The 13418-nt window shown below is 46.6% G+C and overlaps 3 protein-coding genes across 3 annotated transcripts; 2 read left to right on the top strand and 1 right to left on the bottom strand.

The window, feature by feature from the left end:
* Positions 1–273: 273 nt before the first annotated feature.
* On the top strand, positions 274–1209 carry I302_106542 (uncharacterized protein; the record flags this gene model as incomplete). The annotated part of the gene is made up of 4 exons (XM_019192808.1): positions 274–343; positions 420–503; positions 599–817; positions 959–1209. 4 exons carry the CDS (start codon positions 274–276, stop codon positions 1207–1209), a joined length of 624 nt encoding a protein of 207 aa, XP_019045805.1.
* Positions 1210–4396: 3187 nt separating this feature from the next.
* On the bottom strand, positions 4397–9471 carry I302_106541 (uncharacterized protein; the record flags this gene model as incomplete). The annotated part of the gene is made up of 14 exons (XM_019192811.1): positions 4397–5371; positions 5424–5762; positions 5817–5885; positions 5949–6050; positions 6106–6612; positions 6684–6803; positions 6860–7318; positions 7370–7424; positions 7478–7558; positions 7624–8714; positions 8779–8910; positions 8994–9035; positions 9102–9149; positions 9232–9471. 14 exons carry the CDS (start codon positions 9469–9471, stop codon positions 4397–4399), a joined length of 4260 nt encoding a protein of 1419 aa, XP_019045808.1.
* A 2289-nt stretch (positions 9472–11760) lies between these two features.
* On the top strand, positions 11761–12442 carry I302_106540 (uncharacterized protein; the record flags this gene model as incomplete). The annotated part of the gene is made up of 4 exons (XM_019192812.1): positions 11761–11911; positions 11987–12108; positions 12229–12297; positions 12365–12442. The coding sequence occupies 4 exons, from the start codon at positions 11761–11763 to the stop codon at positions 12440–12442; spliced, it is 420 nt and encodes a 139-aa protein (XP_019045809.1).
* Positions 12443–13418: the final 976 nt, after the last annotated feature.

Genomic DNA, 13418 nt, shown 5'->3' with positions numbered 1-13418 from the left:
CAACTTGGTGGTTTTCGGCCTAAAAGACGGGTTTTGGACATCTGGGATTTTTGGGTATGGTAAAGGTGAAACTTGTTTATTCCACCCATTTAAAAAGTTGAAAACCTCATCATTTTTGTTTTGTTGACAGTCAGTCCAATGTTGAAATGTTGAAAGATGTCAAATCACTCTCGCACTCGAAAAGCATATAGACATCATCGCACTAGACGACACCCAGACCAAGGAGCAAAAGCACGACAAGAACCAGTCAAAGAGGAAGAAGATTAACCAAAAATGGGAAACAGACGAATAACAAAGAAAGCCATCAAAGGGAAAGAGAATCTCCATCCAAGTTCGAGGAAGGGTATGTCACGTCTCGCTTCAGTCCGACTAATCGGTATCGAAGGAGCAGCGTAGCTGACACGAGAATATTGGTGTAGCTGCTCAGCTTACCCGAGTGAACCTACGAGTGGACAAGCTGAAAGCTCAGACCAAAGCGAGAAAGGACTATGCCGATGCTAAATGTGGGTTATCCCCGTTCGACTTCATCACACTTCCTGTGTTCCAATTCAGCATATTGTTAAGCATCGCTGTGTGTGCTGATACCAGTTGTGAATAGTACAAAGACCCTTGTTCTTCTTACATTCCCTCTCTTCCCCTCATCCCCTATCTCTCCCATCGCTCAAAGCACTCATAACGGAAGTCTACCTAGCAAGGTTCGACACCAGGATAGACGAGCTCACAGCGGAACGACGAGCGGGTAGACCAAAGTCCAAGGAGTTACTGGAGCTGGAAGAGCTAAGGAAAAGGGAGAAGATGGAGTATGAGAGTGGGATGGGTAAGTCTAGTCTTCCTTCACACCACTTCAAATACAATTGCCCCTAATCATCCGTTCCTTATCTCATCATCTCTCAAAGGACATGTGGAATATCCTCTTATCAGCAGAGTAATCTCCCTGCTAATGGTTCATGATATATAGAGGTCCCAGACCTAACGCACCAACCAACCTCCCGACTGATGTATCACTGGCTCCAATCCGACACCACCATGAACCTCTCGCACATCGACCTCCTCCGTCATATTAGGATCTCACCAGATGGCGACGTGATACTGACGAAGAAAGGGAGGGGAGAAGAAATGGGTATGGGTGTGCCATTACCTGGAGAAGTGGAGGGGAAGGGGGATGATTGGACGGAATTGATGAAGAAGGAGATGGAGGTTGAGGCATAGGTTCATGGTGCTGACGGTGAGACGGAGAGATGATTATGTATGTATGTATATCTAGATTGCATGTATACTATGCTTTGTATCTCGCACTGCTTGGGGTAGTACCCAGTAGTAAGATTGTGGATCATTCTACTGCGAATTTCAAGTCGGCTGATCAACATCGCCAGTCCTGGAGACTCTTGAGAACAGAACAAAGACGACCTGTTATCACCTTGCAACCTTTCCAGGATGAATGCACAATCACTTTACTGAATATGTACAGACCCGAAGGGTAAGAGGGAGTGATCTCGACAGCACATCGATACATTTGCAAATTCACCTACAACAACAACAACATCCTCACCATATTCAATATCCCCAACCCAAATCCCTTCAACCGATAATTGATCTCACCATACATCGTACTGTTCCTTACTTCTAAGCCAATAATCCAAACCTATGGCTGAGCCTACTTGTCCTGCTTCCTCACCTCGTACACCCCAGGTTTACCCTCAACAGGCACATGAGGGCACTGACACCTCTCTTGTTCCGGTACGCCAGCGAGGGCCTAAGTCAAGTGCGAGCTCATCAGCTGGATGAATTCTCCATACTGTATTTGCAAGTCGCACGGATACATGGCTGTGACAAGTAGACACTTACAATCTCAATATGAGCACCTGTCATCGCACAGAAGAAGTGTCAATAGTGAACGACGACATCGCAAGAAGATATAGAGATAAAGGACTCACCACACCCCCACCAAGTCGGTTTACCGTCGTTTGGACAATCTACCTGTTTACACATCTTGGTTTATCTCTACGATTTGAGTTGAATATTGATAGTCGTATACGATTGTGAGGATTGTGATGAATGATGAATGGATGAATGGAAGACAGTTCAGGCAAATACCGCAGATAGATGTTCGCGAAGAGAGTAAACCGAGGAATCGTACAGCAGATCGAATATCGAATTACAGTACATCGGGGATTGACCATTACGAAAGTCCCTTTCCCACCGAGTGGCATCCTTCTCGATTCATTACATTCCATTTATCGCAAAGTACTAACTGATTTCACGGTAGATCATAACCCAGCAGGCAGGATAACTACCCCTACGACATGGCATATGACATTCGTACCAATCATGAATCACGCAGAAGAGAGAAAGCATTCAAAGATCCGTGTTTCGTGTCCATTACCCCGAACAACTGATCAAATGGCCCAGGTAACCCGTTTGCTCTTACTTTTCACTACACTGGTGTTATGACCACCGCTCTCCCTCTCTCGACTCCCGCAGGTGACGTCCTCTCCCGTCCATCCATCCAGCTTCACTTCACTCTTAGTACTCACCGACAAAAACTGGGTTGTATTATCAGTAACCGTTGTATCGGGAACAGCGGTTCTCCCGTCACCGGCCGTGTCCTCCTTGTTAGATACAAGACCAGCCGTATTAGCGTGAGACCGATTTCTGTTTTCTCTCTCCATTCCTGCATGGAGAGCCTCCCATTCTCCCAACCTTTAGGATCGAACTTGACATACCAATCCCCGTGTTCACTCAAGGAGCTTCCCAACGCCGTGCGAGTCATATAACTAAGTTCGGAATCGGATTCAGTAAGCTCCCTAGTCAATCCGCGGTCGTTTATCTGATATGTCTTGGCCTCCCAGTGGATCCATTCGAGCTCGGTGGCCCCCTCCGACTTGGTACGAGGCATTGGAGGGACCCATTTGATTTCGATACGAGGAGGGATGGCTCTACTCATGTTGAAACGGTACTGTATCCAGGAGTGGCGATAACGCGAAAGTCGAATATGAGTTTTATATCCTACTGTGTAGATGAAGATGTAGTCTGACGGGTTGAGTTCCTGGCTCTATAATGTTACGAATCCGTAAGATCACAGGCTGATCGTTATGATGTGAATGTAAACGCAAGCGAACATCTGCCATCCGACATGATTATCCTCAACCTCTTTATACCTTATTCCACGACGACTGCTATTTCCCAAACCTCTCCTACATACATACTCTGTCCAAGAAGTACTTCAACGATCTTTTCTCAGAGATATTCTCGTCTATGTGTTCTGCACTCTGAAACACTACTACAACACGCATATATGTTCCAGACTTCGATCTTTCTTGTTTGTCTTATTGTAAGGAGTGTAGCTATTGAATCGGCCATCAGGCGTTTCAGCTTATTCAGCTCAAGCTCAAGCGATTCTAAATTACATGTCAGGAGCCTAACTATCGTAGCGATTTTGGTATGTTCCAGGGTTCATTGCACGTCAAACACAAAGGAACAGCTCGGAGCTGTTGAGTGTGTGTATAAATCTATAGTGCGTGTATACAGGAGAGAATAGAAACGAGGTACTGTACAATACTCGTATTATGAAAATACAATTTCATAACATACTCTTTAGCATATACAGTATGACAAAAGTGAGCAGTCCCTTTCCCTTCACTCTCACTCAGACCAAGAACACCCCACCGCTATCCCGGAGGAAGCTGTATGCGTACGTTGACCTTGGTTCTGGGATACTTTGGAAGAACACCAGGGCAGCGACGATGGCTTCTTTCAGCCACAGCACCCAACTTTCATCGTCATACCCATAAGCCAAAAACATCAGTGTTGCTCATGCGAAGTATATCATTGTCATAGATAACGTTTCGCACTAGTATGTAAGCAGATTCAATCCGGATCCAGCGGACTGAATATTGTTCCTTTTGGTCAGTGCGTTTACACAGCTGCTTATGTGCATCCGTTACAATCATCTTCTCATCAATTCATTCTCATATATAGATAAATAATCACAACTTCACTTTGCTATTACGCAAATCTCTTTCTCTTCTATCGTTATACACCTCAAATACCCAAATAAACTATAAATCTCAGTACCTACCTCTCTCTCTCTTGTCGTTCTACTTCTTCGTTGAAGCGATTTTTCCTTTTATGTTGTCTATTCTTTTTTGTATTCTTATTTATTGATTTTGATCTATTTTATTGATTTTGAAAGAGAATGGAAAGGATTCAATAGCGAGAGACAAGAATACCAACAGGCGTTGGTAGAAGTTGAAAATAGAATGAAATCGAATATATGTACAGTCTGCAGGTATAGGTACCATTCCAAGAGAATGAATAGAGATATGGAAGGGGAGAAGCCAGAGATGAAAACGAGATCCTATACGCATACGCTCTACGCAGCCCAAGTGCTGACCCATCACCATCCTCCAGCATATCCCGCCTGAACGTCTTCAGTACCACCCCCTGACATTCTCATTCTCCTTTCACTTCCACCCTGACATGCTGATTCCAGAGCATGTCCTAAGGGGGTGAATGGGCTTCTCGGATTATGGGGCAAAGGATGATTTCTACTTAAAGATGGTGGCATGGATCTCGGTATCTCAACAGGTTGATTCGGATATGTGCCGTACTGCATTTGGTAAACCGATTCTTGGAGGTCGCGAGGCGGTGCAGTACTGCTGTTCGACATGGGTCTTTGATGGATGTGTGGCGGGAGGGGGTCACTAGTGAACAAGGGTTGTTCAATAGGCAAGGTGACCTGCTGATGGCGATGAGGAAGAGGTACTTCACGCCCACTGTTGGGATCTGATACATGAGAGTGATAGAGTTGATCGTCAAGAGGTTGAGATGTTCCAACAGGACTGAAGGGGATCGGTATAGGGACCGTTCTTGTGTGGGTGGTGCTATTCCCAACTCTCGGAGGATCATTGATGCTGGCGAAGATGGGCGAAATAGGGTTGTGTTCACCATTCGGTACGATCGAATGTTTTGAAGCAGTTTGATCGGCTCGAATGTAATCGTGACCACCAGTCTGGATTGGTAAAAGGGTGAGTTCCTCCCCTTGAATGGTTGGATCAGTTCGTTTGGGCAGCGCGATGTTATTTTCCGCACAGTACTCCTTGAGATCGTTCGGATCGTAAACCGGCTTCAGCATTCCGTCCTCATTGGTGAAACCAATCGGGTTGAGTCTGCTTTTTGCGGATAACCCACCTGGCAATTCGATGGATGAGTTTACTGAGGGTACGGAGGTGGTAGGTTCTGGTGCAGGTACAGGCGGGACAGCCGGTCCAGCATGATCTCCACTAGTAGTCGCTGTTGGCGGCTGGGTGGTCAAAGGGAAAGGAACTGAACCCGGAGGCAAGTATCCAATACCCCACGCTGCACAAAGCGTCTACGTGTGACTTGTCAGCTTTGCTTCATCTAAGTACAATGTCAGTACTCACAGGTAATTGAAGGCTCGACGGAAGCTGTGCAGCGCCTTGCGCAGTATTGGTTGGCATGGCGGTCGGCATGGTCTCTGCTTGTGTCTGATCTGGTTCGGCTGTACCCACACCCATGGTGAAAGGAGGAGGTACCATCGATGCCTGTAATTGAGGATGATACCACATCCCGAATTGCATATGCGGCATCATGGCAGCATAGTGGGACTGGGTAGGGTAAGGGTTGACAGGATCAGGCGCAGGGTAACTTCCTGGTTCCGGGATAGATGCAGGTGGACTGTACTGCGAGACCATGGAAGGACTGATGGCTCTTCCAAAATCATCGATGTACATTTCCTTCAACTATGACAAGGGTATGGTCAGTGTTGCGATAGATCAAGAAGTCAAATGACTTACCTGTACATCACTTGAGAGAACCTTTCGCTTCTCGACCTTCATTGCTGATCCGAAAGATAGGTTTCCGTTCTTCAGTCGAGGACGATAGCGATATCAGTCAAAGCTCTATCTCTGCGAACCTTCATTGCTCACCTCATGGACAATCGCTCGATCAGCTGAATCCTTGTCTTGATAAAGGACTCTAGCCGTAGCATAAGCGGAGGTGCAAAATGTAGGGTTGTACTCGATCGAAGACTGGTCAAAGCGCATTAGTAAAGATTGCTAGAGTCTCAAGGTTGGATCGACTCACGATATTACCATATCTTCCGAATCTGGTTAACAGAGTTGCACTCGTTTCTGCGTTCTTTACCAACCTTCCAACAAAAATAGCTCTCTCGTCTATGTACCTCTCCTCCATCGATAGTACATCTTGCACCAGAGGCCTTCCTTTGTAGGTATGCAGGAATGTTCGTCGAAGACTTGGGTGTGTAGGGCTGTACCCGCTGGGTGGGTATGCGTACTGAGGAACCGGTTGGTTGATTGGGGTGACGGGAGGTACCTCTGAAACCGGCGGTTGTATGATGACAGGAGTGGGAAGAGAGTTTGCGATTGCATCACCGGTAGCGGACTCGAACACGTCGATCTCTTTTTGGCGATTCGCAGCTGACGGTCGACCCTCCACCTCATTTCGAACACGAGTAATTGGAGTCACAGGTTCCGTGAAGACGGAAGGAGCAATGTTTGGACCTTCGATGGGATAGTAGCCGTCTCCCTCGTCCGCCCATCGAACGAAGAATCCAGGGATCTTCTGGAGTTCCTGTTGATACCGTCAGCTCAATCAGCTCATCTTCGTCTCTCCTGCTTCATCTGATCTGGGGGGTCACTTACATTCATGATATGACGTGCTTCTCGGATCCCACCAACCGTGACTAGCCAGCCTTGCCCTCTAGCAGTCGGGGGAGTAATGTCGCAGATTTCGGCGAAGAAGTCACACAATGGTGGAATGATCTATCACCCCGAATCAGCACATGACAAATTGAGGTTATCGATTCAGTACGACTTACATCCTTCTCCGAAACTCTTCGTCTCAGATCTATCTCCCCAATCTTCTGCATCTCTTTACCAGTCTCTTCTCTCGCTTGATCCGCAAGCTGAGCGAAATTGACATATCTGGATCGAATCTTTGCTCGATGAATTACTCGTCCGTCTCGAGATCGGAAAGGTACCGCATCGATCAGTAACCTTGGCGGGAGCATTGCCAAATGGTGTTGTCCCAGCTGATCTCGAGGAGCCGTTTGATCTTCAGGATCTTGATCTCTTGAGATTTCGACCGGTGATGCTGAACGAGCTCGAGAGTCTGCTCGGGGACCAGTGAGTCGGATCAGAATGGTGCGACTGGTTAGCGAGGGTGACGAATGTTTGATCATCAATTTGAGTGGAGCACTGCCAGGGGCAATGGACGATTTGACGTGGCAAATACGACTTTCGGGATCGGCGAGAACTTTCTTGACCGTCTCCTCATCCTGGACATCAAGCAGTCAGCTAAGTTGTACTGATACAGGGAATTCACTCACTTGGAATACGACGAAGGCTTTCTCGCAAAAATTACCGTTGGCTTCGTAGTGCCAGCTAAGAATGTCCATCAGCAACAGACCATATTCTGAATTGCATGGAGCCCTCACACCGTCTGAACCGCTCCATATCTTGAGAATTGATCAAGCATCATCTGCTTCAATCCGTCGGTACGCACTGGGAAAGGGAATCTGGGCGAACAATAGTGTCAGCTCTGGTCAAGATCAGGAAAAGATATTATCAACGTAGAACTTACTGTATCAGAATTCGCTGAGCAGCAAATTGAGGGCTGAACATCGGATGAGGTGGTGGTTTCCACCAATACGCCCTTCGAGAATTCCACACTCGGTCAACCCCATTTCTATCTCGACCTCGAGGACCAGTAAGTGGGTCTTGATGATCGCTAGGGGGTGTCGAAGGAAGTTGAGTACCTTCAGCAGCGACCGTGAGAATAGCAGGAGCTTTCTCCTTTTCCAGTCTCTTCTTGAGGCTAACGGACGCAGGATCGACAACTTCGCTATCTTCTTGTACGGGAGAAGCACTACCATGCGGAGTAAGGGCTGGCGTCTTCTCTTCCTGTTCAGGAGAGTATTTACCGATGATGGGAGTGGTCTTTCCGTCCGGCGTCGAAATTCGCGATAAAGAGGCAGCTTCTTCTTCTTCCTCAGCCTTAGTAACCTCTGCTTCAGAGGGCGGAATTGACGTATGGGGTGTGTCTTGATGAGTAGGGGGGATTGGTGGTACACTATCGGCCCATCTAGCGAGGCGGTCTTCTTTATCCCAACTGGCTTGACCGGGATCGCCAATGTCACTCCACATTGGATTATGAGGCGGTGGTGCGATACTTGGTTTAGCTTGATTTGCCTCGTGCGCAAAGTGAGCGTCCTCATATGTACCTTCAGGTTCGGGAGTAGCTGGTTTGCCCCATTGCTTTGCGTGAGGAACCGGAATGCGATTGGCGTCGTGAAGCCCCGCTATTTGCTGTCGAGGCGGACCAGTGATCGGAGCAGTGTAAGTGGGTACTTGAACTTGAGAGGTGAGCTCACTTTGAGGTTGAAATTGTGGAGATAGCATGAGCTCGTTTGGTTGATGAGGGTAGATAGGGGAAGGAACTGGTGGATTAGCCAACGCACCAGAGAGCGCGGTTCTGAAACCCCTGGATGTCTGAAGAGTAGGATGAGATGCGGAATGAATGGAAAGACCGTTGTTGTCGTGGGTGATCGGTGTCGTAGAAAGCCGATAGTCTGAACCAGCTTGAGCGTGAATATACTCGCCACCGACTCGAGAGGAAAATGGTGGTGATCTTGCTTCTCGAGATTGAGAGGTAGGAATGGGATACTTCTGGCCCTATAGATGAAGATCAGCTAAGACGACACTGTGATGGAGATTTAGTGGAGCAAAGGCGACTTACTCTGGCTTGATGGAATGGCTGAGATGGTGGGGAATGCGTAGTAGCAGCATAGCCCGAGACCCAACCTCCATCATCTTCGGTATGGGTCGATGAGGTTTGTTGGAGTTGTATGGCAGAAGGAATTGAATTGATCTACCAATGAGAGTAAGTATCAGTTGGTGGAATGAGTATCGTAGCGCAGGTTGCTATACTCGATGGATGGACGAACCACTCACGCTGTTATTCTTTTGTTGGTGTGGACTACCACCGATCTCAGGCTGAGTAGGTACTCTCGTCAGCTCAAATATCGGACGGAAGGTATAATGAGATTAACCATCCCTCACCCTATTGGTCATGATGGGTGTATCAACAGGCATCTCGCTCCAGTCGAGCTATAAATCCCACTCTCGTCAGCTCCTCTTCCCCTTCTTCGTAGCGGTGTATGAGGTATCAAAAGAGATAAGAAACACTGACCTTCTCTTCTTTCCCATCATTTTTGTCTTCCGTTGCTTCGCCCCAACCATCATCGGCGTCCTTCTTCTGCTCGGCAGCAACAGGCGTTTTAGTGTTGGTGTACTGAGTAGCGACGGATGTTGATCTCCTCGCCATGCCAGCATGAGGAGGGTAGGAAGATCCGGTGGGTCTGTTGGGGTATTTTGGGAAAGGATTGAACCCGTTGCTTCTTCCTGGAGGGGGAGGAGGGTAATTGGACATGACGATAGGATTGTCTTGTCTGTAGGAGACTAATTCGAGGTGAGAGGAATAGAAGGGTGGATGAAATGGATTTGGGGGGATATGAGGGAAAGGAAAGGGATGATTGAATGGATTGAATGGGTCTGATAAGAAGAGGAAGGGAAAAGAGGAGAAAGAAAGAGGAAGGATATGATGTTGAGAGTGAAAGTCGAGTGTAACACAGTAGTTGACTCAACCAGTATACGATGATGGTAATTATATTGTAATTGTAGTGATTGATTGATTACGATTGGAATATCAGTGTCATAGTTTTCAGTGCTCGTACGCAGGAGAGAAAGAGAGTAAAAAAATGTATTTGTTCGGCTGGACCTCCTTTGGCCTCGTGTATACTTTTGATGTATACTATACACAACCAGCGATCAGTGCGTAATGGTGAAAGAATGATAGGAGTTATTGGACAAGTATTAATCAAAGGAGGGTATGTCTTAGTCGCAAGAGGTCAGTGCAATGACAATGTCTCGCTTCGTCTTGATACAGTACCAGTACCAAGTAGTTAGTAAGTAATGGTCAATCCACTACTATACGATGCAATCAGTCGTCAAGAAAGGTATCGACATCTCTTCTCGCTTCCAGCCACTCACCCTACGATTACCTTGATATCCTCCGGTCATCACGATCACAGCTACAAGCTTCACCCGAGGATATTCGTTTATCCAGTAGCTTGTGACTGATATCCTGAGTGATTCAGTTACGACTCTGTACCCAAGCACCCCGAAAGGACCCCCTCGAATTAAAATACCATCAGAATCAGATCTGAACGAACCAATATGTTCCTCTCATTTCATGCCTGGAGCAGTTGAGCTTTGACGAGACAAGATACGGGTACCGTTGATTCTTGATTCCTTGAGACGTTGCTCGAAACTTGAGCTACAGTATTCAGCTTGATCCCATCTTTGCCGTTCCCATCACCTGGTCGTCTAGGCCTTCTCCTGCTCATAGTTGTTCAGGTACTTTCACGTGTCAATACTTCTAACAAAGATCACACGAGCACAGTACTGGCGCGAAATCGATCATTCCCTTCCAATCAACTGCAATCCAAGACGAACAAAAACAGACGCGTGGTACCCCTCCTCATTCCACGCGTCATTACATCACTAGGTGATCGGTCATCTCCGCGCATAAGTCACTGCGAATTGAACTGACTCTCGATTACTCGATTCAGTAGACAAAAGCGAAAGATCGACAGGGGCATGTCTTACATCTTATTCTCCCTCTAGTCTGACCAACAACCCGCAGCATACCGAATCGAGTAGTAAACTGAACCACCAATTCTCCTACGCTGAGTCTGGACTACACCGCTGCGGTCCACGATTCATTTCAAAATGGAGTCTCATCGATGATCCCCTCACTCAACACGCAAAAGCTTCCCGGGAATTACGCAAATGTACTCTTTCACGGGGAGGAACCCGTCTATCGAACAGCACATGACCAAGTGGGGGTGTTGGAATGACCTAATCGTGATGCAACGACTCAGACCATCAACCTCTACTGGTATACACCGCCCTGCTCAAATACACTGCCGAGTCAAGAATAGAATAATAGAATATAGCAGTGCATGACGACCATCGACCACCTGAATCGTACTCCCACTCACCCTTACCCTTACCCGTACCCGTAGACGAACCCAACTAAAAGTCGATCAACGGTTCAGGTCCAAGTCTAAACTTGTGCTCAGGTACTCCGAATCAAACCAAACTCAAAGCGTAATAAAGTTACTCTCCCCTCAAACATTTTGTCTTTGTCTTGTTCCAACACGAGCACAAACGGAACCCTTTTCCACTTCTTTGGTTCTTGTTCTGGTACCCCCCAACGGTATAGGTACGAACTAATGTTCCAGATCGACAGAGCGATGAACTTGGACATTCCGTTAAGTCAATTACTGTTGCTATTTTCGGTGGCGCAGATTAGATGTCAGTGGCTTTTTCTTACTTGACCCGTCTTTTCTCTCCATATGCATCTCCCCATCCACGGGGAGGGTTCTGAATGATACTGTTCTGTCTGTGTATGATCTCGGGTCGGGACGCCGTTGATACAGTTTTTCTTTGTTGCTTCTGGACCGAGACTTCTGCTTTCTGCTCACGATCAGAGGATCAAGATTATATCGTAGTATCGTATTGCGATCACATGTATATATACACCCTGTCATCTCATCCATGTAGCCCATTTCCCATCATCTCACTTTCTTAGCACTTTGAACCTCACCAAAAGGACATTCTTACATTTGAATAAACGAGCACGAGCACACGCACAATGAAACTCTCCATCCTCTCTTCCATCCTTCTCATGGCCCTACCTTCCCTCGCTACACCACTGGAAGAACGATCCAACGAGCACCATAATCACTTGGAGATGAGGGCGACGCAATCAAGTCAGGGATGGTACGCTTATGGATGTTACTTTGGTGAGTCGGGTTGGGTCGCTCAACTCATTAACCTTGAGAAGCGAAGGAGTAAGTAGGCTGACTCCCAATATATAGATTGCTACGACGGCATGAACAGACGACTCCCCATCCTAGCCTATGTGGATGACAATAACAACCCCGACATGTGCGTGCAACATTGTTTGGACAAGGGACACAAGTACGCGGGGTTACAATGGGTAAGTTGGCGTTTCTCTCCTCTACCTTTTCCCTTTCTTCCATCTTCTCAACTTGTCAACCTGTTACCCCTCTCGGTGCGAAGTGATAGAGCAATCAATACTGATGAGGTGTAATAACAGGGCAAAGAATGTTATTGTGGTGATTCCCTAGCTGGCGAACCAGCCAAACCAGACGAATGCGACCACAGGGTGAGCCCCCATACCTCATTTACTGTCTTGTAAATCAGAGCTGACTTGTAAATAATGATGTAACCAGTGCGCAGACGGTAAGAACAAATGCGGTGGTCCATGCAGGAACAACATCTGGTCAGCATTCAAGAAACCAGGACATTGATCAATGAACATGGACTCTTATTAGTATTCAACTTGATCTGATCTGATCCAAGGACTTTCATCGTTTGGTTCAAGTTGTGCTAGTTGGTTATGACATATAGGGACGTTTCTATTTGTATCTTTCTTAGGGTTCGTTTGGGTTCAAGTTCAGGTTTATATTCTTTTGGTCAGGTACACCATTATGGTGACGATGATATTTACGCTCTTTTAATGATTCTCCATCTGAGGAGAAAGGATAAACGGTCTTTACGATATATATATATATGAAGGATTTGTTGTTTTGTGTTTGGGTTGAATGGATTTATGCATCTGCTTTCACCTACGCTCGGGGCAATAGTCGGGGATCACTGATGTGACGTGGCAATGATACCAATCCCCTTTCAATCATTGATACCGAATCGTCCAATTTGATTCCGTCGTATCTTCTCATGCTCCTCTCAAAGATATTTTTCAGTTTTCATTTCACTTGGCTCTTGGCTGAATATTGTCATAACCTTCAGCAATATTGATTGAATCACAATACCATCCATACATCCACTCATTCTAGCCCACAGCATCACGAGTATCAAAACAAAGTATCGCCAAAATGCACTTGATGTACACTCTCGACGAGCGGGGAAACAGGTGGGTTCATGCCCATGTTCATGTCCCATATTCGGGTGTTTGCTAGATGAGCAATGACCAGATGGAATGCTAATATCTCTTGAACAGGATCTACACCCTCAAAGTGAGTGCACGATTGATCCTGCCGAGTACCAATCATCAGGAGATATAGAATAGAAAAGAACGGTGGAATGTTGATTATGGAATGTGCTGTGGTTATATGAGGGGATTGTCATGCTGATTCCGAGTATTTTTGGATAAATAAGAAAGTAACAACTGCTGGTAAACCTACCAAGTCGGCTCACCCAGGTGAGTTTAGCTTGTCCCTACATCTCTCTGTCCTCGTTATTCCTCTGACCGCTGCAAAGCAATAT

This window comes from Kwoniella bestiolae, chromosome 5, assembly GCF_000512585.2.
Source record: "Kwoniella bestiolae CBS 10118 chromosome 5, complete sequence".
NCBI classification, from domain to species: Eukaryota; Fungi; Basidiomycota; class Tremellomycetes; order Tremellales; family Cryptococcaceae; genus Kwoniella; species Kwoniella bestiolae.
Note: the sequence above shows the minus strand (reverse complement) of the source record. Positions and strands in the feature narration are given on the sequence as shown.